This window comes from Agelaius phoeniceus, chromosome 6 (assembly GCF_051311805.1).
Source record: "Agelaius phoeniceus isolate bAgePho1 chromosome 6, bAgePho1.hap1, whole genome shotgun sequence".
Taxonomy (NCBI): domain Eukaryota; kingdom Metazoa; phylum Chordata; class Aves; order Passeriformes; family Icteridae; genus Agelaius; species Agelaius phoeniceus.
In genome coordinates this window covers 46,877,352-46,899,128 of record NC_135270.1, presented here as the reverse complement: position 1 = coordinate 46,899,128, position 21,777 = coordinate 46,877,352, and the positions used below count along the sequence as shown (strand labels likewise).

Here is a 21,777-nt window from a genome sequence, read left to right as displayed (position 1 = left end):
TTAGTTTGTCAGTATTTAAGTAGTTTAGAAACAATGAGATTTTGCTTTCTTTAGTAGCAACAACTGGCATGTTAAGATTCAGTAGTTAAATTTTGGTCTCAAGGAAAAAGCTATTTAGCTGCCTAACATCTGTCATTTAATCTAACTCCCAGTTAAAGTCCCTTCCCCAACCATTCCTCACCTGTTCCAGTGTCTCAGAGCTGGCTTAAAGTAGGATACCCTCTCAGCTCCAGAGATGAGAAATTATTATGGGTGGGCTGGGGAAGAGAGGAATTGCCAAAATTGATTGTCTGGCAATGCTTCATTGACAAGCAGCAGAGAAACATGGGTGGTTGCTTCAGATGCAATTATGAGTCCCTGTCCTTGACACTTAGCTCTGACATCCTTAAAGTGGATCCCAAATATGTGCTTGGATGACTTTTTCAGTCTTGTAGCTTAGTTTTTTTTTACTTAATTCCTCTGTGTCTTTTCTCTGGCTTGGAAGACTTAATTCCTCTGTGTCGTTTCTCTGGCTTGGAAGAATTTAGGCACAGAAGTAACACCGTATGCTTTCTTTAGTGGTGTGGGCAAAGGCAGATATTCTGGAGGACCGGGCACGTTGCTGTTGGAGAGTGGCCCTGTGGATGGTTTCAGCAGTCTGGCTGCCCTGGGACTAAGTGGCCTCATAGATGAGGGCAAGGAGTACCTTTCTGAGGTGTGCTGCTTTCAGCAAGAGCTTCCTGAGATGTTTTCACCTGGGGCAAAACCAGCGTCCAGGACTGAAGCTCACAGCAATTCTTACCTTTAATTACACAAGAGAGCATAGAGCACTTTGGCTCTGCCATGCCATCGTATCAGTGATTCCTCTTAACCTGCAGCCTTTGGATCTCAGTGATCAGGTGGCTGGAGCTGCTGAGTTCTTTGGTAGCTGGGGTAGTGTGCCCACAGACACTCATCATCGCTGCCGTGTCTGACCATTTATTGCAATGGCAATAAAACAGTGGTTATCCTTTCTGGAGAGTAAGCACATCTCTAAGAGTCTTGATGCTGACAAAGTTTATCTACATGCTGGCAAAAAAACTGGCTTTTAAAGACTCCTGAATTTCTTGTAGCTCTAAGTAGTGTCAAACTCATCACTGATAGAGGTCATGTAAGATAAGCAACAGGGGAGGGAAAGAAAGGGAGTGACCTTCCTGCTTTGGCATACAGCTTTTTTTCCTCCTGAATTTTTTTTGGGTCATTGTTGGCCCTTCTTAGCCTGAAACACTACTTGGTTTTTTTTCTGTTCTTTCACCAGTTTGGACTCCTGCATTCAGAAAAGCTGCTTTTGATTTACTCTTTTGAGTATCAACAACAGAATTGGGACTGAGAGCTGTGGAAAGTAGCTGTTGTGGCCATAAGTGATGCCTCTGGACCCTGCTTAGTTATCCATAATAATAATAATAATTTTGGAGACAGTATGTTTTAATTAATTTTCTTAAATTACTTTATTTCTGTTTAGTTGTTCACTTTCCATTCGGGGTCTTATGGAAAATTTGGGAACTAGTGTAGGAATTTGTGGGAGGACTCATTCTAGGGATCCTAAATGTGAGTGGGTTTTTCCTTGTTTCAGTAGAAAAGAAGCCAAATTGCTGCCCTTAGCCAGTGACTTAAGATACCAAAACACTATCTACGGCATGCTGAATTGCTATATTTCATTGCAGCACTGAAGAGTAGCAATTTACCACTAGCTGAGAGCTCTCAGGATTTTGAAGCACTGGTGTAACTTGCTGAAGGATGACTGTTGGTAAGCACAGGAATGAACAGGCTTCTGTACAGGGAAGTCTCAATGGCATGGAGAATTGTCTGTGGCAGCACGTGGAGCAGAAACTTACTGATGGAATTTTGCATAAGAGAATCCAGTTGAATGGTGAATTCACACTCATTCAAGCTTTGAGCAGAAAATTAGCCTGTGTTCCAGAGCTATGTTTATAAGATCCCACAGCTGCCTGCTTGTGGGAAGGTACTCACTGAGATGAAGCAACTATTATGAATATATTTCTGAGTTTACAGTTGGAAAAAAGTGTCTGCAGTGCAACTTGCAGGGGCTGTGGGAGTTAATGCAAGACTCTAGGGTTAATTGCTGGCATACCTTATCTCAAGCTTTCATTTACATATTTTTATCTCTTTTCCTCACCCTTTCGTGTGGAGAGTGGGAACACACAGTCTCGAAGGTTCTGCATGCTTCAGTAAAAATAGGGAAATCATTCATGAAATGTTTTGGTTTTACATTAGCAGGAGGGATGTTAAACATCACTGTTAAGGTTTAGTGGTTCAGAATGTAATAAATGTAGCACTTTTGCAATTAGTCCTCTTGAAATAGTTGAGAAGAACTAAATAGACCTTGCATGGACAAGATCTTCATCTTCAGGACTAGAGTCCTTGCCATGCAGGAAAAGCTGTATTTGAAAGATTCTCCTTTGTACCATTGCTTTGCAGTACCTGGTTGCAGCCTTCTCAAGCCCCAGAAAAACACAGAATCACTGCACTTCCAGAGATCATCACTGCTCCTGGGAGCACTTGGAAGGCTTTTGGAGAGAATGTTTGACAGGTTTAAGAAGTGCCTGCTGCTGATGTATGTGGAGCTACAATTATACTTAGGCTTTGGGAGAGTACTGTGGGTCAAAAGATATTCAGTTCTGCAGGAATTCCTTTCAAACATATATAAATACTTATAAATAAATTTACCTGGAAATAATGATATGATTCTTACATAATTCCACCCTTCCTGAAGTACTTGACGACTAAGGGGCTGCACATTAATGGAATGATGGAACACTCTGAGTTAGAAGGGATCATTGAGCCCAGCTCCTGGCCCTGCACAAGACACCCCAAGAATCACACTGTGTGCCTGAGAGTATTGTCCAGACACTTCTTGAACACTTCAGGCTGGTGCTGTGACCACTTCCCTGGGGAGCCTGTTCCAGTGCCCAGCCATCCTCTGGGTGAAAAATCTTTTTCTGATATAATGGTGTGAGTAGTTTGCTGACTTTCCTGCATAGCTGAAGTAACAAGGAATGCTTGTTGTGCATGGAAAGTGCAGGTTTTCAGTCTTCAATTGGGAGAGATGGGAAGTTGGAGAGTCAGGATGTGGCTGAGATGGCTGAGAGTTAGACAAATGCTGGCATTTGTACTGTTGCATGGTTTGCTTTGAAGGAGTAGGATGAACTTGTCCAGGATGTTTTTTCCTGTTTTGGCAATTAATGTAATGCATTTATTTTTATGTAATTGCTCAGTACACTAATTTATTTGTGTTTTCTCTCTCGTACTCTTCTTCTATACAAATGAAGGTTTTCCCCTTCAATGCTCAGGGTTAAATATACAGACCTTGCTTTTGTAAAAGAGTGTAGGTTTGGTTTACAATTTTATATTGATATGTAATACTTTCTAGACTTGTGGCTGCATGGCAGAGAAAGAGGAAAGACGCTATCACAGAGACAAATTGCACAGAAGATTTAGTCTGGTGATAGCTCCCAGCTCTTGAGGCAAACACAATTTTATTGTTTATGATGTGCCTTCCTTTTCTGCCTAAATTATTTTTTAATCTATCTGTATATGCATGTGTAAATACTATTTATACATAAAAAGCCTTACAGAATTACACTTCTTTTTAGATCATCCAAACACTTTTAAGGTAAAATGGGAGCAAAAATTGGGTTGTCAGATAGAGCTTTCTCTCTGCTTGTGTCTCTGTGCCAGGAAAACAAGATGTTGTCATAGTGGTACATCTTAAATCACAGAATATTCTGTGTTGGAAGGGGTGCACAAGTACCTTCAAGCCCAGCTCTTAGGTGGATGGCCCAGACAGGGATCAAACCTGCAGAATGGTATTATTAGTGGTACCATGTTCTAACCACCTGAGCTAATATCTGCAATGTTTCCTTGGAAAGGTGTGTTGCCACAACTGCTTACCAGTTAGTCTAAGCACATGACTCTAAATTAAGAGTCTTAACTAATCTGAACCATCTCTCTTGTTTTTTCTTAAACAAATCAGCATTTAAAATTAAGTAAAACACCTCCACTTTGTCTAATATTTTGTTGTTTCATGTTTTGCTAAAACACCTGTAATATTTCACTGCCTCTTGGGCAGTGCTGCATTTGTTTTGAGGAATAAAGTTCCTTGTTCTTGGCTTAGCAAGTGTGCTTTGATGTGTTATTTGCTGTTAGGTTTTAGAGCTGACTAATTTTGAATTTGGGAAAGCAGAAATGTAATTATGACCCTTTCCATTAAGAGATAAGGTTTTCAGTCATTCTTGTTTGAAAAAAAAATAAAGTTTTAATTTAGAAAGCTTTGATTTTCATTTGTAGCAATGAAATTGTAGGAAAGGTTTTGCTTTTTCATCCTTTTCTTCTGTGACTAGGAAAGTGTCTTCCTCCTGCCAGCTGAAATACTTGCATTATTTTAGTTTCAAAGTAAATATGCTTACCACTATTTTAATTACCTTCTGCTCTTTCACCAGCACTCAAGTTGCACTCAGCCTCCAGCAGTATCTAGTGTACTGAAAATGCATTTGGCTGGGTTGGACTGATGGGACAAGAGTCCATGCCTTAATTATGGTAGAGTTGTCCACTTGTGTGCCACATTATCTTGTTTTTATTCCCTTTGCTATTTATAAAACAGGGTTTGCAAAGTTGTTGGATTGGCACTTTGAATCTTTAATTTAGACACATATTTAAAAGGGGAAGAATTTGCCTCTTCAGTGAACTTGGCTTTTTTTTGTTTTGACTATATGTTGATTCCTCTTGAATCAGGTGATTCAAGAGGAATCAACATATAGTCAAAACAAAAAAAAGCCAAGTTCACTGAAGGTGAAAAATTGAAACAGTTTTAGAGTGGTTTAAACAGCTTTTCAGTCCGTGCCATGTGTATCTTCGGACTTCCTGCAGTGTGTACCAAGACATGCTTTTGTTTGGAAAGGAAGGGAATTTTGCAATTGCTCAAATAAATTTTCTGTTTGTGTTACCTGGCTTTTAAGTTAGACCAAGTAATGTTATCATCTAAGGGTGTGTTTGTGTAATAATATGAATGGATATGATAAGAGTGGTGTGGGAGGCTATTTATACAGAGATTTGTATCTTAAAAATTATGAAATTGGTTTAAAAATCACGTTGTAATTTAAAACAATGAAGGGAGGAGCTGTGTGCTTTATTTTAGAGCCTTTAAGAACTTTTATAAGCTCTTTTATAGAAGCAAAGCTGGAAAAGTTTTTTCATTTGTCCCCCTGCCCCCTTCCATGATTTTGCATCATCTGATGACTTTTTAATAGAAACATCTAGAATACCAACATGCTAAAATGCTATGAATCAGCAACATTAAAGCCAGATTCTGGAGGTTGCAATAAAGCTATGATCTGTCAAGTTTCCTTCAAACTCTTCTGTTAGTGGTGTGTTTAGTATTGCCTGAGAAAGTCTTTTGCAAGAAAAACACAGTAATTACAGAAGTCCTTCACCATACAGTGCAGATGTCAGCACTGGTGGTCATTGGGTGCAGCTCTGAAGAGAGAGGGACCCTTTGGAGCAGCCAGCCCTTTTTATGGGCTGGTGCTTTGGAGCTGGGGTAGCTGGCTTCCTCTTGCAGGGGCAAGCAGTGGTGAGTTTTTACTGCACCAGCATCCACAAAGGCTGGTTACTGGTTTTCAGCAGGGTTTGGTACGTGATGCAGCTCTGAAAGGTAAGATGACTGCTGTTTAAGTGTTTCAGTATTGGTAGGATGAATGGAGTCAATATAAGGCATCCATTCCTTTTTGTTCAGCCTTTAGGTGGGGCCTTCAGCAGTTTGGACTTCATTTTCTAGCTATACATTTTTATCTGTAGGGGTATTTGTATGTTATTTTTGGCTGCTTTTCACCTTCAGCTGTTTCATTCCAATTGCTGTTTTTGTGGTCTCCCCCCTGACACATACACACCTTAGTTCTTTTTTTTTTCCTACCTGCATCATCTCTAAATGTAACTGGTCATAAGTGTCTGTCTGAGGAATGCAGGGACAAGTGCTTTCAGTGTCGTTGCACTGTACTGAAAGCACATTTGCATTTTGAAAAAGAAAAAAAATTGCAGCCCTTTTTGAAGCAGGATTTTCATTTCTACGCCGTATGCTATTTTTGGTGTGTCAGATATGAAGGCTTCCTGTGTGAAACTGATCAAGAAAAAGATCACAGGAGACCTGGAGCAGTGACTCAGGTCACAGCAGGCCTGGTTGCATGACACCTGTGTCATCAAAATAGCCTTGCCTTGGCATCCTTAAATGAGATCTTCTTTTCCCTTAGATGGTAGATCTGTTCAAAGGCATATTTGATCATGAATAATTTGGTGGAAAAGAGCTTTTTAACCTTCTGAGAATATCATATGTCTTCTCTTCCTTGTTACTTCTGAACTCCTCACATCATCATCTGATGTTGGGCAAGTTGTCGATTTTCATCACTGAAGTCTGCTCAGAAATTCTTTCTCCCCGTTTCCTTCCATTCCAAGCATGTTAAGTCAGATAAATTCATACACTGATGTTTAATCACTGATCACTTACCACTCTTGTGCAATATTGATCAGCAGCCCTTTTGTATGCAATGATCAGAATGAGTAATAGCTTCCTAGTAAACACTGAGGAGTCGGAGCTTGAAGGTGGTGACTTAGCCCCATGTAGAAGTTACACGGCTTTTTTCTAGAAGCTTCTAGACTCCATCCAATTTCTTTTCCCCTCCCCTACTCCAAACTCTGTTTCTTTCCTTGTTCTGTTCAAGCCAAGCATCAGTCCTTCTTTCTGTAGATGTTGTGTCTTTCAGCAAGAGCCCCAGTCCTCTTCTCAGGGCTGCTGGTGCTGCTGAGGTTGTCCAGTGTCTCATTTTTCTGAGGCGCCTGTCATTTCTTCTCCAGTACACTACAAACACTCACAGGCTTCCTGTTTCATGGGGGCGTCCTGTGAACATCGCACCTGAAAATGAGAAATGACGGCTTGGGAGATAATTCAGTTAAAAAGAAGCCAGGGAAAACCCAAATAGGCAGGGCTGTAGTGTGTAGGTTGAAAGCTGTTTTTTACCCCCTGCTTCCTCCCACTCTTTCCTTACTGGGTAAAAGACCCGGTCTGTGTCTGAACTTGCTATTCTGAATAACCTCTTATCTGCACACAGTGACTGATGCTCACATCCTGTTTGCTACCAGCTCAGAACGCCCTGAAGAGGGACATTTCTATTTCTGCTGGGTCTGTTTCAGTGAGTTTGTGGGCTGGCTGTCTGCTGCTGCCTCTGTCATAGGCCTTTTGATTCTCTCCTGAGAATTTGAGGAAACTCACTTTCTCTTTACTGTTTCTGTGAAATAGCAAAAATTATTGTGGGATTTGGAATGGCATCTGGAAAAATGAGGTAGACTTTTAAGCAGAGAAATAATTTATATTGAGCCAGAATTTGGTTAAGTATTTAGACTTTGATTAATGCTCTGCTAATGTAGAACTGGTATGCCCAGGAAATAACATGAATAAACCTGTGAATTCTATTCTTGCCAAGATGTAGGTTTTGATTAGGGACTTGCTAGCTTCCTTGGAAAAATTGTAGATTTAAGTACTCCTTTTTTCGCACACCAATGAGTTCAGATATTATTTCACTTATGTAATCACTTTGCTGTGTTTAATAATAAACTATCTGTGCAATTTCAAATCTGTTTTACTGATGATGGTGCTCAGGGAAACTGATTATCCACTCTAAAATACACTTTATTCAGTGGCTCATGCTACAGAAGTTTTCCATGACAAGCTTTGTTGTGTCTGCCACTTACAGTATTTTACCAATTGCAACCTCTGTGTAGCCATGCTTGCAAAAATGCAGTCACCTAAAAAACCCAATTCAAAAAAATCCTGTAGTTGTCTATTTTTGAGATGGCTGTGTGGAGATAAATATTATAAATATTTAAATATATATATTTAAATCTATATATATATATATATATATATATAAATATAAAAAAATTAAATATATAATTAATATATATTAAGTTTTAATGAAGCTTACTGTGAATTAAACTTTAAAGACTAAGCAAGTCCGTCTTCTTGTTCTTTTTACAAGCCTTACCTCTGCAGCAAACTTAAAGTGGGAGACAATATATCTGAATGGCTCCCACAATGAAAAGTTCCTGCACTGTTCTTTTTAGCTTACTTCACCTTGAGGATGATTTGGATGAGACCTGATAATGTAGCTTTCTTTCTTACCCGTTCCTCCCTCCCTGACTTGGTGGTAAGGCTGCTCATCTCCTGGGGCTGGGCGCAGGTTCCCCAGCTGTGGCACAGTGGGGGCTGGTGCCCTGCACTTCCAGGGAGGGTGAGGGGACTGTGCTTGCTGCCAGGGTGGAAATGCTGTGTTTAACCCACATGCCACAGTGGGGATGCCATGGCCCTGGCTATCTCTAGCCTTCCACGGGCTGGAGCTGGTGTGGGAAGAAGCTTTGTGCACTCACACTCTGCTGCCAGAGGAGACCAAAGGTACAGCTAGGACAGGGAGAGGGTGCCTGTAGTGACCTGTGACACAGCAGTCAGTGGTGACAGGTAGGTGGCTTAGCAGCCTGCTCTCTGTCTCTGCTGGCATGTGTAATTTCCTTGCCATCTTGAGATTGAAGCCTCCCTATGTTGGAAGGCTCTGGTGCACTTGAGGTGTGTTTTTGACTCTCCCTGGAAGACTTCTATGGCCAGCACTCCAGAAGATGCAGGAAGAGGTTATTGCCATAGGTGGTAGTGCTCTGACTCTGCAGATGGTCCCAGTGAGGGCTTGCTGCTCTCTGGCTGTGTGTAGGTTTCAGTGGTGTGCCTCTCAGGTGAGATTTCTTGCTCCGTTTGCATTACAGTAAAAATGAGATGCCAAATCCCAGCAGTTGAGGAAAGCCCTTTCCCGCAGGCACTGCAGTTCTAGTCTCACCAGGGTGCCCAGTGTCTAAGAGTGAGTGTGTGTACTGTAGCTGCTGGGTTTTGACCTCCTCACAGGAGCCTAGTTTGCTCCTAGAGCTAAACTGGTCTTTCCCTGGTTTGTCTTCATTGCAGAGCCATTGATCTTACTGTTTAATTTAGGAGGTATTTCTCCAGAGGCTTGTGGTGGTACCTGGTGTTTGAGTGGAAGGAGGATTTGTGTAGGCTGCTTGCAAAAATGCCAAGTCGTGGTGAAGTCCCTGGTTTTTTTTGAGTCCATGAGGTTTTGGGTTATAACATTTGGGCTGTTGAGGCTCCTGAAGCCAGGCCCTGCCCTGATAAGTTTATGCTGATTTGGGCTGTGTGAACGAGATGAAAACTTCACTGCAGTCATGAGTTGCTTCATTTTGGAGGATGTTTGCAGCATGGGGAGGTGGTTTGTTTTGCTTTCTGGGCTTTCATTCAGCCATGAGAGAGAGTAGGAGGAAAGAGGAAGATAGTAAAAAATAGGTATCTCTGCATCTAGCATAGAAATGGGACACAAGCAGAGTGGAATGTGTATGTAAGTAGTCAAAGTAATGTGTGTGTTGATGGATGTGGGTAGCACTGAGGTCTCTGTTGCAGGAGGATGGTTGTTCCTCAGCATGTGCCTCTTGGAGGTGACAGGGATCTGTTGAGGCAGCTGAGTGGGGCTTGGGATGGAGCACAGCTTTGTTTCTGTAAATAACCCAGGAACACTTGGAAACCCCACATCCAGGGAACCTCTCAAGTGATTTATCAAAGTGCCTGGTTTTTCTCCTCAGTCGTGCAAACCAATATTAAACAGTAAGCAAGGAAAAATCGTACATTAAATAAACAGTTATGAGGGAAATGGTGCAAATCCATTAGCTTTTGTCAGGTCTTGCTTTTTTCTATTTTTATTTGTCACGGATAATGGATTTAGTACAACCTACTCCCTCTCACACGTTTCTGCTAGCTGTTAACCCCTTCCCCTGGAAATTCACTCACTGGCTTGTTTCATCATTAATACAGCAGTAAGCAAAAAGTGACCTGTAAACCTTTAGCACAGATATAAGTGTTGAATAATTTTTTTAATATCTGTTCTGTGAAGGGTTGTGTTTTAAAATTGTCCCTAGGTTTTCATATATGATGTAACTATACATTTGTAAGAAAAGACAGTTTCCAGTTGTAGATAATATGAAGGGCATGGATAACCAGTGGGTATTTAAATGAGTGTACCTCTGATACAAAATTAGCCCACCCCACTAAATGGATTATTGGTCTGGAGTCAGGGGAGTTTTTTTCCTTTCTTACCATGGTTTTTATAGGTGACCTTGAGGACTTCTTTTTATATTCTTTCATTTCTGCGTCTTCTCAATTTTCTTTTCAATAGTGTAGGGTTAATTACACTTTCCATGTATACACAGAAGTTCTATAGGCTGAAACAGCATTATTAATGCTACTTGCTGCCCAATCTCCCTCAAGTATGCCTGTGATGGCCAGTCAGGATGACAGGCTTGTCTTCTGGGCTCTCCTGTTTCCCAGCCCAGTCTCCCTGCTTCTGTTTGATCTTGCACTTCGTTCCTCCCTTGCAGTGTCTCAGCCTGTCTTCTTCAGCTCCTGGGCTTTGCCTAGCCTGGGGAGACTTTGGGCAACGTCTGGGGTTGCTAGGTACTGGCATGAAACAACATCAACTCTGTATAGGAGGCAGGCATTGTTTAGGGGCAGTTAATGACACTGCTTGCTTCAGCTGCTTGCAGGGTTACTGTGTGGCAGCCTAATAGCTTTATAGGGTGGTTCACATATAAACTCAACAAGGAGATACCTAACAAGCTGAATACGACTCTTGGAGGTGGGTGACATAGTGCAACACCTCCTGAGCCTGTTGGAGGAATTGTTTTATGATGAGAGCAGTGGGAAGCTAATGTGTAGGAGATGCACTGCTGGCTGTTAGCAGTCATTTTGTGTGACCGTGCCTGTACCAGCGGAATGTGCTGGTGTGCTGGAGGAGCAGTGGACCAGCTGTGCCCATGGGCAGTGGGTTACTGTGACTGAAATAATGGTAGAGAATCATTCCAGACCTGGTGTTGACGTGGCCCTTGCAGGATCAGGAACCTGGACTCTGGAGACATGCTTTGGGTTGGCAGTCTTGGCTGCAGCTCAGACTTGCTGAGTGTCTAGGCCATGCAATAGAAGACATTCCTAACTTCTCTGTTCACAGGAGGGAGAGTGCTGAGGAAAAAGACAGCTTAAAAGCCCATGAATGCCTTCATTTGTGTAAAACCCAAAAGCAGTCAGTCCCGTGCTGCTGTTTCTTTGCTCTGCCTGTGGCAGATAGACAAGGCCACAGGCTCTGTGCCTGTGACACAACTACTGGGGCTCCCTGCAGGTTTGGGGGGGAGTGGGCAGCCTTGGAAGGCACTGCTGCAGAGGGCAGGGCCTTTCACTCTTATAACACATAGAAGCCCAGAGCTACAGAGCAAACTTCTGATATGTCTTGTGCTGGTGAGACTTGAGCTCCTTTAATATTGGAAGACCACTGGACAGTCAGTGTGTGTTTTGGTAGACACGTTATTGTGTTTCAGGATGTTGTGCTGCATCTTGCCTCTGGAATAGGTTGAGTATTTTTGACTATGGAATACCACAGCCTTCCTTTTCTCAGCTGTTACTTCTCAGTGCTGATCTGGCCTCTTTATTCCTTTATCATTGCTTATTTATATGCTTGGCTTCCTTTTTGTTTTATTTCATTTTGAGACAAAATAGTCCTTTTCCTCTCTAACCATACTTCCATTCTTAGGGAAGTAATATACCCACCCAACCTCTCCAGTCAGAAAGACAGTTCCCATTTTGTGACTGGAAGAACAGCAGAGATGTGGAGGTGGTTCATGTGGCTGTATCACTTGGGGAAGAACCAGACCACTTTCATAAAGTCAAATAAGAATAAAGGGTTGATGGCTGGGTTGGTGTCTGGAGTAGCTCACTGAGCAAGTGAGCTAAAATACCAACAGTTGAGTATGAAAACAAAGACTTGGACTTGCATGATTTGGAGTAATGGATGTTTTTACTTGGAGCAAAATAAGATTTTAAAAGCCCCAGCACAGAAATGCTGATGATTTTTTGATGCAACTGGCTTACTTGGGTTGAACACTGTACTCCAGCAAGCTTTCGAATCAAAACTTTAATTTCATGCATTAGATGAGCATATGTTTATGGTCATGTAATTGTGTTTTAGCTACTCTCTTCTTGTCACACTTCTTCACCTTTGTGCTTGAGCTCAGCTGTGACTGCTGCTTTACTGAGGAAAGGTTGAAAACATGCAGAAGTGTTTGTGAGGGTTTTGTTATGCTGCATGCAGATACTACTTCAGATTTACTTCAGCTTGGTGTCAAGCTCTCGCCTAACATTACCAAACTTTCCTTGGAAGAGCAGGGGAAATCTCTACGACTCTTAAGTTTGTAGGTCAGGGGATTTTTATGAAAATTAAAAGCTTAGTAAGCAGTTGTCACTGTCATTAAAATGCAGTCAAGGTCTATAGTGCAATTCTTTAAAGCTGGACATAGATGATTTCACTGGTCTGTGCTAGAAATGTTAAAAGAGAATGAAGAAAATCTGCCCTTAAACTGCATGAATAGTTATTTGTAATTTTTATGTAAGATTGCAGTGAATCTGAGGAATGCATTTTGTAATAATAGGAATCGCTGGCAGTGGCTTTGTTTTTCTTTCTTTCAGAATTCCTTCGCTGTTGTACTTCTTAATTAAAAAAAACAAACAAAAAACCCAAAAAACCCAAACAAACAAACAAAAACCAAACCAAACAAAAAACCAAACAAAACCCCCAAAAAAATCCCAGAAAAAAAAACCTAGCTGACCTCAGATGATTGAATGCTTTGTTTGTGTATTTCTGCAAATAAGTTCAATTGTTTATAAAAAGGAGTAACTAGAGAACCCCCAGACTCATATGCAAGGTGTAGGCAAGCTGTTAGAGAGGATAAAGTTTTAGTATTGTCTGTGACCACCCATAAAAAACTACTTAAAATGGGAGAATCTGTGTAGGACAGCAGAGCAAGCAACATTATGACTTTCTTGATAACTTGAAATACCAATGAGTAAAGCTAAGCAATGGAGTTTTAAACAGACCAGCAGACCAACTTAAGCATCTGATCTTAAATCTTCCTGAGTGCTTGCCAGGAAAATAGTTTAAAATTTGTTATGTAATATATTTTCCAAGTTTTGATACTAGTATGCTAATTCTGCCTCATGTAAATGAAGGAACTAGTTCTGAGTTGGTTTTGTTTTAGTAGTGATACCCTTCATTTGGAGGAGCATGATACTAACATGAGGGATGAGTAGCTGAACTAAAAAAGTAAGGTGAGTTCTTGTCAGCACTGTCTGCAAGTGAACGGCATAGAGCTGGCTTTGAGCAGTGTTCCTGGTCGCCTAGGTTCTCTCTCCTTGGATATTGAAAAACATCTCTGCCCATGCCATCATAGTGTTGATTCAACACAGCATCAGGGGTCACAACAGGCTTGCATTTTCTAGTCTTGGTGAATTTTGCTGTCATGAACCACTTCTTTCCCATAGTGCCAGCACAACGTTTGCAAACCTTCAAGGGTAGAGGTATATTTAGTGAAGTATGTGTAATCTGTGTTGTATTGTGGGATGGCTTTGAAGTCACTTGGCAGGTTTCTTTGCTTAGTACAAGAAAGTTATTTAAGCAAGTCATTCTCTCCTGAGGTGGATTTTAGAGTGATTATTGTGTTCTCTCAGTGCACTTCAGAGCTGAAGACAGGGTGTCATAAGGTGCAACTTGGAAAGTATTTTACTTGCCTTCTTTCTTCTCAATTGCTTCTCAATTTCCTCATGAAAATACCTCACATTTCTTGTTAAATATATTTTTTCATAGGATGAGAAAAGGGGAATTTGTATTTAGGAGGAATTCCTGATGATAGTTTGCTGTTCCTGGGAACCAGCCAGAAACTTGTTTTAGTCAGAGTTTCCAGAATTGCTCTGCCTTCTGTATGACTGCAGTGTCAGGTGGCGAGTGAAGTACCCTGCTCTTTTTATGGATAGACTCTTCCATCATGCCTTGTTCTCTTAGGTGCTTTTGCAGGTCCTTGCTTCCTGACAGCCTTGGGTGTGCTCTCACCACCCCCAGAGGCTTCCTGCACAGGTGTGAATAGTCAACAGTGACAGCAGTGTCAGCAAGGTGCCTGATGGCTTTGTGCTGCTACATTAGATGTGGTGCAGTCATAGAAGTTGAGAAATATGCTTCTGCAATTCTGATCTAAAACAATTATCTTTTTCAGATTCTGGTCTTGGATGTAGTTACTCAAGCTGTTGTTTTAAATTCTGTGGTGAGATGTATAGTTCTATCCTACAATTCTTTTTGTTCCTGTAGAAGCCCTTCTGTGATCATACTGAACAGTTGGACCTGTAGAAGCTGTTGGGCATTCTCATGGATAAGCAGAGTGGCAAATCTTTGTGAAAGGTTTGCTTCAAGCCTGCCTGTTGCAACATATCTGGACACAATGAGCTCAGGATAAATATTTCTTTAAAGTAAGAACCTTTAATACCCAGTAATCTCTCCACTATTACTTGCAAAGAGATCACCTGTTGTAACAACAGTAGGTTTCATCCACAAGAGAAAACCTTTTGATGGTGAGTTACTGACAACAAAAGTTTCCTAATCATTGAAGAAGGTGATATTAATGATATTCACAGGTCCTGTGTTAACAACTGCAGCAACCTCCACTGGGTTAGGCAGGGACAGATGTCACAGTGACGTGACTTCAGTATTTGATAGCTTGGGGCTGCAGATGTTAGTTGCTAATACCCGTTTTTGAGTAATAGGAAATTTCTGCTTTTTCTCTTTGCTTTTATGGTTACTGAAGCCAATGTGACATACTTTTCAGATGGTGTACATCTGCACCCCTTCAGTCTGTGTAGCTGCCTGGTTCATAGCGCTGATCATTTTGGTTCAAGAAAGCCTAGCATGGCCACTCATCCCCTCCTGATCTGATAGTGGAGAAGTAAGTACCGATCTGCTCAGTGGGCAGCTGTTGTTTATGAGTAGCAAGGTCCTTAACTCAGAGCTGTGTTAAAATTCTCAGCCTGCTGGCAGAGTTTAGGTGTGTGAGCAGAGCAGTGGAGTCACTTGTGGGCGTCTTGTTTTGGTTCCTCTCCTCCCAGCCTCCAGGCACCTGTGTTGGTGCCCAGGCTCTGGGTGTCCCTGGTTTCCCATGCACAGCCTGGCCTTTCCCTGAGGGCTCTCTGCCAGCCTTGCTGCCCAGCTCACCCCAGCCCCTGTACCCCTGCTCTGTGTCATACTGCTTTTGCCATTTGTCTTACAAGCTGCTTTCTGTCCAGCCAGAGTCCTGGTTTTCCTTTTTCAGTGTGCTGTTTCACAAGGTGCATCAGGGTGTCACCAGGGCTCCTGCTGCAGAAGGGAACAGTTCCCATTCCCCTCCCTGTGTCCCCACATTCCTCCTCTGCTTTGCCACAGCTCTCTGGATGCTTGTCACACCCTTCATGTGAGCCAGCTTAATGAATGTAACTTATATCAAATTGTGTGAGAAAAACAGTTTTCTTTGAGGAAAATGACTGAAATGGGCTTATGGAAGAAGGCCCAGGCACATGCAAGGCATCACAGAGGAAAAAAAAAAATCTCCCTTTTGGCAGATTTCCCTTAAGGTTCTGTTCCCTTGGGGACCATCTTGGTGGTGATGCTGCTGCAAGAGATATGGGTACCTGGGGCTGCTCCTCCAGGCAGACTCAAAGTGAAGATGTTACCAGAGCTTCAGAAGGGAAAATTTGGAAATGCCAACATCTCCCTGAGCCCGTGCTTTGTGGTTTCTGTATCTGCTTTCTTCCCAAAGCTTTGTTTTGGCCAGACTTGTTTTTATGGCAGTGAAAAGAACAGCTCTGTGAAAAAGGTTGTGTTCCTAACACATTTCAAGTCCGTGCTAAAATAACCAGGGAACAAAATTCTTCAAATAAACACTATCTGGAATTTTTATGTAGATGGATGTAGCCCCTGCAGTACCAAAATCTGACCATGCAAACCCAATACAATGGGTTGTGTACTTTTTCCCAGCCACTGGTCTCAGAAAGAGCTCAACACATGGTTCTTTTAATTGAGCTTTGGGCAGGCAGTAGCTGATGTGTGAGGCCAGGTAGTTGTGAGGTATATGCTGGCAAAACCTTGACAATGAGGAGTTTTACTAGTGGATAATGCTATTAATTCCCAACTATAGCAATTGAAAGTGCTGACAAGCAGCATTTTAATTATTTTAAAATTTCAATGCTACTAAAAATTGACCAAACATAATATTAATAGGTTGTGTAAAGTTGTATTTAAAAACTTCTATGTGCAGTCCATTGGAAGGAAAAACAAGTGAACACTGAGTGTATAATGTACCTTTCTTTTCATGGCAATGCACTGACTTTAGTTGCTGGGAGGGAATCAGAATTGGATGTTTGATTTATGAGAGAGCAAATTTGTTAACAAATTGCGAGTTAGTACACAGTATTGTGCACAATCTACATGTATTTGTTAAGTGATGTTAAAAGGAGTAGCAATTTCTCCATGTGAAAAATAACCAGGATTGTTTTTAAACAAAGTATTCAATCAGACTTTCGCTGGGTAACTCTGTATGTTTCTCTCTCTCCCCATTAGCACCTCTGAAGTAGTTTACCCTCAAGTATAGTTTACCCTTGGACCACATGAAGAGGACTTGTAATAACATTCCCCAGTTTTTAATCACCTTAACCAGGAATCAGTGCAGAAGCTGCAACCTGTGTTCGGCAGGAGGGAGGTGGCTGTGCCTGGCCCTGGGAGGAGGTGGCATGTGGGGCTGAGGATATCAGGGGGCTGTTATCCACTCCTCAGTCACTTGTTGCCTGGGAGACAAATGTAATCCAGAGATTTTTTTTTGACCCTTCCTTGCTGGTTTTTGATTGGAGTCACTATTGACTTTTGGCTTGGAGGAGGTAGTGAAGCAGCACGCCAAGTGTCATAAGATGGAAATTAATCACTAGCGACGGGTCTGAGCTCCAGTGATTTCCTTTCCCTGTGATTGCTCTGTACATGGGAAGACTAATGACACATCTGAACAGACAGTTAACAAAGCTCTTCACACCTCCTAACAGTCAAGAAGGTTTCTCAACCAGATGTCACTTCAGTTTTCCGTTTTATTCATGCTCTGTTATGTGATTGTGGAAAAACAAAAGTAACTGTCTTAAAAGAGAACATTGCAAAGTTGGCAAGCTTTGCCTTAAATTACATTTGTTTTTGCTAGTAAATTATAAGTCAGTTCAGTTGCAGTGAAAATATAGCAAATCTGCCTTCCCAGTGGTTTTTTTAACGAGGAGTGTACTTCTCAATATTTTTTGTCAGAGTTCCTGTTTTTCAGTGAGATTATTTCTGGCTTTTGCAAGAATATGGGCAAACCACACAAACTTATCTTAACAGTAATGAAAGGTTTTGAAGTCACTCTTCAGTAGTAACTTCATATTGTAAGGCCCTCAGCTTAAACTAACTGATGGGTTTTGGGGAGTAATATCTTTCAGGTAGATGACAAGGCTATCTTAGAAGTAAATGAAAAAACAGAGAAGTTTGGAAACAATATGTTGTGTTCCAGTAAGTACAAATAAGGTAGATGGTATTTAAATGTAGCTTTTTTTATAAGCTTATCCCATGCTGTAAGAAGTAAGGAATCCAGCAAAGGTTTTCTCCTGAAAAATTTTCCTAGTTTTGCTCATTGCTTGCTTAAAAGGAAATTTTATGTTCTTAGTCTGGGTCTTGGATAGAGCGTGGAAGTGGAATTTGGGATGTTTGAATTCTATTTTTGACTCTGTCCTTTGCCTAAGAATCACTTACTGGCCTTGTCATGTGTCTGGCTCATTGTCCCATATTTTAGGAGGGCTAAGTGTAACAATCTCCTCCTTGCAGACTGGTGTGAGGACTGTGGTGCACAGCTTCCTCAGCTGACAGTAGCACAGGATCTCTCAGCTGCTGACTGTAGTGCTTTGCTAAAATCAGAGCCACAGAGGCTTGCTGGCTTCTCTCTACCCCTTTAGTTTTGGGCTTTTTTCACCATATCAGGACCTTGCTTCATTTCAAGTGCTGGAAGATATCTCCCCTTAGACTCTCTGTGGCCTCCTAGTAGGGCACTTTTGGGCAGTAAAAGGATGGATGGGCTTGAACCCTGCAAGACATCCTGAAGAGTCTTGACCACATGCTCCTGTTCCACCAGAGCAGCATGCAGCCCTGCTTCTTTCTGACAGAAGACTGTCACAGCTCCTGTGGGTTGTGCTGGCTGCTCTCCTTTTCCTTCAAGCCAAGTCTCACATGGTGCTGGAAACTTTCTAGGTGCACACACAGCCATCCAGGGACATTGCAGAAGACTTTTGTTGTTCATTTATTTTTGGGGAGGAGAACTTGGTGCACATTTGCTCTCTGTAAGCACTTTGCATGTTGCACTGTGTATCCTAAAGCTGTCCACGGGGCAGAGGAGCACTTAGAAAGTGGTAGGGCAAAGATACAAGTTTTCAAAAGGAAACAGGTGGCTGGTTTTGGTCTTCTATACGGTTTAAGAAAATAATGTCCTTCTTCTGATGTGATTCTGTGTGCGTGTCTGTGTGTGCTTGTTCTTTAACTGAGAGCTTTGTTTCACTGATAGAAGTTGAAGCAGAGGAAAGGCATGGTCCTGGGTTGAAAAGCAGCTAGAGGCAGTAATACAGCCTCCCCCACCTGTTCCAGAAACCATCAACATTTACCAAAAAATCTTAGCATAATGCCTTGAATGCCTGTCAGTTGAGTTCAGTCAACAGTTAGGATTTGTGTTTGCTTTTGTGTATGATCAAGCACAGCAACACTGCTCCTGAACTATCATTCCATATGCTTTCATAGTGAAGCTGAGGCAAAGTTTTCATATTTGTTTGAGAACTCACACAAAACAATCCAAAATCCTCAGCTTGACCTCTGATGGGATTGAGACAAGAAATGAAATTGCACTGCTTGTAACTGCAGAATAAACACTGAATTTAGTGTAATCTTTACTTTACAGATTAACTGCTGGTGTTGTTCCTTGAGTCCAGAAAGGGTAATTACAGTAACCGTTGTTTTAGCTGATCACAATTTCACAACACACTTAAATGGTTATACTCTGATTATACTGTGGGCTTTTTTTTTTTTTTTAGTATTAGTTCGTTGGTTTGTTTTGGGTTTTTTTGGTATTTTTTTTTCCCTCTGGGGAGAAAAGATGATTAATTTCCTCTTGTAGTATAATGGTATTGATGTCATGTGGGTTGGAGGATTAAGTCCTTATATTTTTAAAACAGTTGCTAGGGTGTTTAACCCTCTCCTTTTTAGCCTTGTTTCTGTTTGTATAACAGCAAAAGGAAAAGAAAACTACTTCAAAAAACAAGATACTTCTTTTCAAAGTTTCTGTTTAACGGTTAACTGTAGCTTCTTATTTTTCCAATATGAGGTGATTGGAAAATTGCCAGATATTATTAAATCCTATTAACTAGTAACAAGAGAGAGGGGGAGAAAGAGCAACCAAACATTCATTCTTTTTTTCCCTCAGAATTGTGATTTAAATCATATAGTCATAATACATTATTAATGGGGCAATAATCTCTGGCAAGCAAGTTATATTCGCTTCTGTCAGACAAAAAACCCAAACCCACTGCTTTTCCTGACAAAAACTGCTAAATAAATACGGCTGTGCCATTAGATCAAATATTTGATTTTTTAAAAAATTTTTTTCTCTTTGCAGAGTATTGGAAAGGGGTCCTTGTGGTGTATAGACCCAGAATATAGACAAAATCTTATTCAGGCTTTGAAAAAGACACCCTATCACCCATATTCGCATGTGTTCAATACACCTCCCACATCTCCTCAGGCATATCAAAGGTAAGAACTAGATGCATTTTACAATTCTAAATGTTTTCCTGCCGTGTTGGGTATGATTCTTTGGTAAGACACCAAATGTAATCAAGGGATACAGTTTGGAATGTGCGAGTGTGGAAAGCCCCGGCGCGCGGGTCTGGCCTGGCCTTTTCCACTGTGTCCAGGGCACCTTTTACCTGTGCATGGTTCTGCTGGCATCAGCGTTCCTGAGCAGAGCCTGCAGGCTTCCTGCAACAGCCCTTTGGCAGAGGAGCACCTGAAATAAAAATGCAGATGAGCAAATGGAGAGCTCTGAAGTGCCCACTTATCCCCTTTGGTGAAGGCACGATTCCCTCCCTCGCTCAGAGGAGATGGGCTCATTCTTCTCCTGGGAGAGCTGAGGGCCGATGTTGCCTGTGCAGCTTCAGGATGTCCACCAGGTTGAGCTGGTGCCCAGGTGGCTTGACCAGCCCTTGGTGGTGGATGGGCGTCCTTTAGGATTAGCCTGGATTTTCTCCTTTGCTTCAGTGAAACAGACATGGGGTGGTGTTCTTCTGTTCATTTTGCATTTTTTTGATCTGGCATTCATTTATGACCAGTGTTAGCAAAGAGATATAATCTATGGCTGCCATCCGCAAGGCAGGAAAGCAGGCGCTTAGGTTTGGCAGACCTGCGTTCTCCTCGATGCCGGTAAGGGCCGGGAATGCGGTTCGTGGCCCGTGCTTCCCCCTCAGGACGGGGAAGGTGTGCTGAGCCAGCCGCAGCAGGGCCCGCAGCAGCACCGGGACTGAGCGGTGGGGTGGTTCTTGTTATTTTTCCGCGTTAGTGTTGAGGCTGGCGGGAGGGAGGGAGGGCAGCGGCCGGCAGGGCAGCGTGATGGTCGCTGTGGTGACGGCGCGTCTCCCGGCAACGCGCGGGCCGGGCCGGGCCGGAGCTGCCGCCTCACGGGGCCCCGGGCTCGGCCGCGCCGTTGCCGCGGTAACGGCGATCCCGGCACGGCGCTGGCAATGGAGACCCTGCGCCCGCTGTTGTGTCGGGGGATCGCCCCGGTGGCCGGGGATGCCCCTGGTCCCTGGATTGTATTCTGGAAGCCAGGGCGTGACCAGGGGTGCGGGGTGCCGAGGCGGTGCAGCTTGGCTGTCCCGGTGTTCCATGGGGTGCTGGGCAAACCCTAGCACCACCTGTGGAAGTACTCCTCACTACTGTGCTCGGCAGAAGGACAGATAAATAATTTAGGTAATGGATTAAAACTGTAATTTGTGCATTTGAACAAAGCATGTTTCCTGGCCCTTGCTTTATTGTTACTGCTGCCTTTTAAAGAATACTTTTAATTACGCTCATACAGATTTATTGGTAAATTCTCATATTGAGTAGAAGTGTAATGTACATCTGACATAGAAATTGAGAGATTTTGATCCCTTCTAATCCCCACAAACAGAAAAATCTAGCATACACATGTAGTTAAAAGCCCAAGGACTCCCATTTTTCTAAGGGTGAAGTGACTGTTGACTCAATGGGCTGGGTTTGCCAGAACCGCTGTGGAATTTGGTGGCAGATGTTGGCAGCAGGACAATGACTTGGGCAGCTCTTCGAGCCTAGGCTGAAGGAGGCAATGCAGCAGCACTGCTGTGGGCAGTCCTTGCAGGGATGAATCCTTAGAGACACCCTGTCTGGGTGTCAGGGAGCACTCAGGGGCACAGCTACCCTGTGTCCTGCACAGCCCTGTGCCCGCTGCTCCCCTGTCCTTATCCTGCAGGACCCTGTGCCTGCTGCTCCCCTGTCCTCATCCTGCAGAGCCCTGTGCCTGCTGCTCCCCTGTCCTCATCCTGCAGAGCCCTGTGCCCACTGCTGCTCTGTCCTCATCCTGCAGAGCCCTGTGCCCACTGCTCCCCTGTCCTCATCCTGCAGAGCCCTGTGCCTGCTGCTCCCCTGTCCTCATCCTGCAGAGCCCTGTGCCCACTGCTCACCTGTCCTCATCCTGCAGAGCCCT

The 21,777-nt window shown here is 42.7% G+C and overlaps 1 protein-coding gene across 8 annotated transcripts in view; it reads left to right on the top strand.

Annotated features, from left to right (window-relative positions):
• The window catches only part of FOXN3 (forkhead box N3), a 206,447-nt gene that overhangs the window by 84,486 nt on the left and 100,184 nt on the right, over positions 1 to 21,777 (top strand). For all 8 annotated transcript variants that reach the window (XM_077180603.1, XM_054634465.2, XM_054634467.2 and 5 more), the window contains one exon: positions 19,675 to 19,811. In XM_077180603.1, coding sequence (XP_077036718.1) covers positions 19,675 to 19,811 — 137 coding nt within the window. The remainder of the gene's footprint in view (positions 1 to 19,674; positions 19,812 to 21,777) is intronic.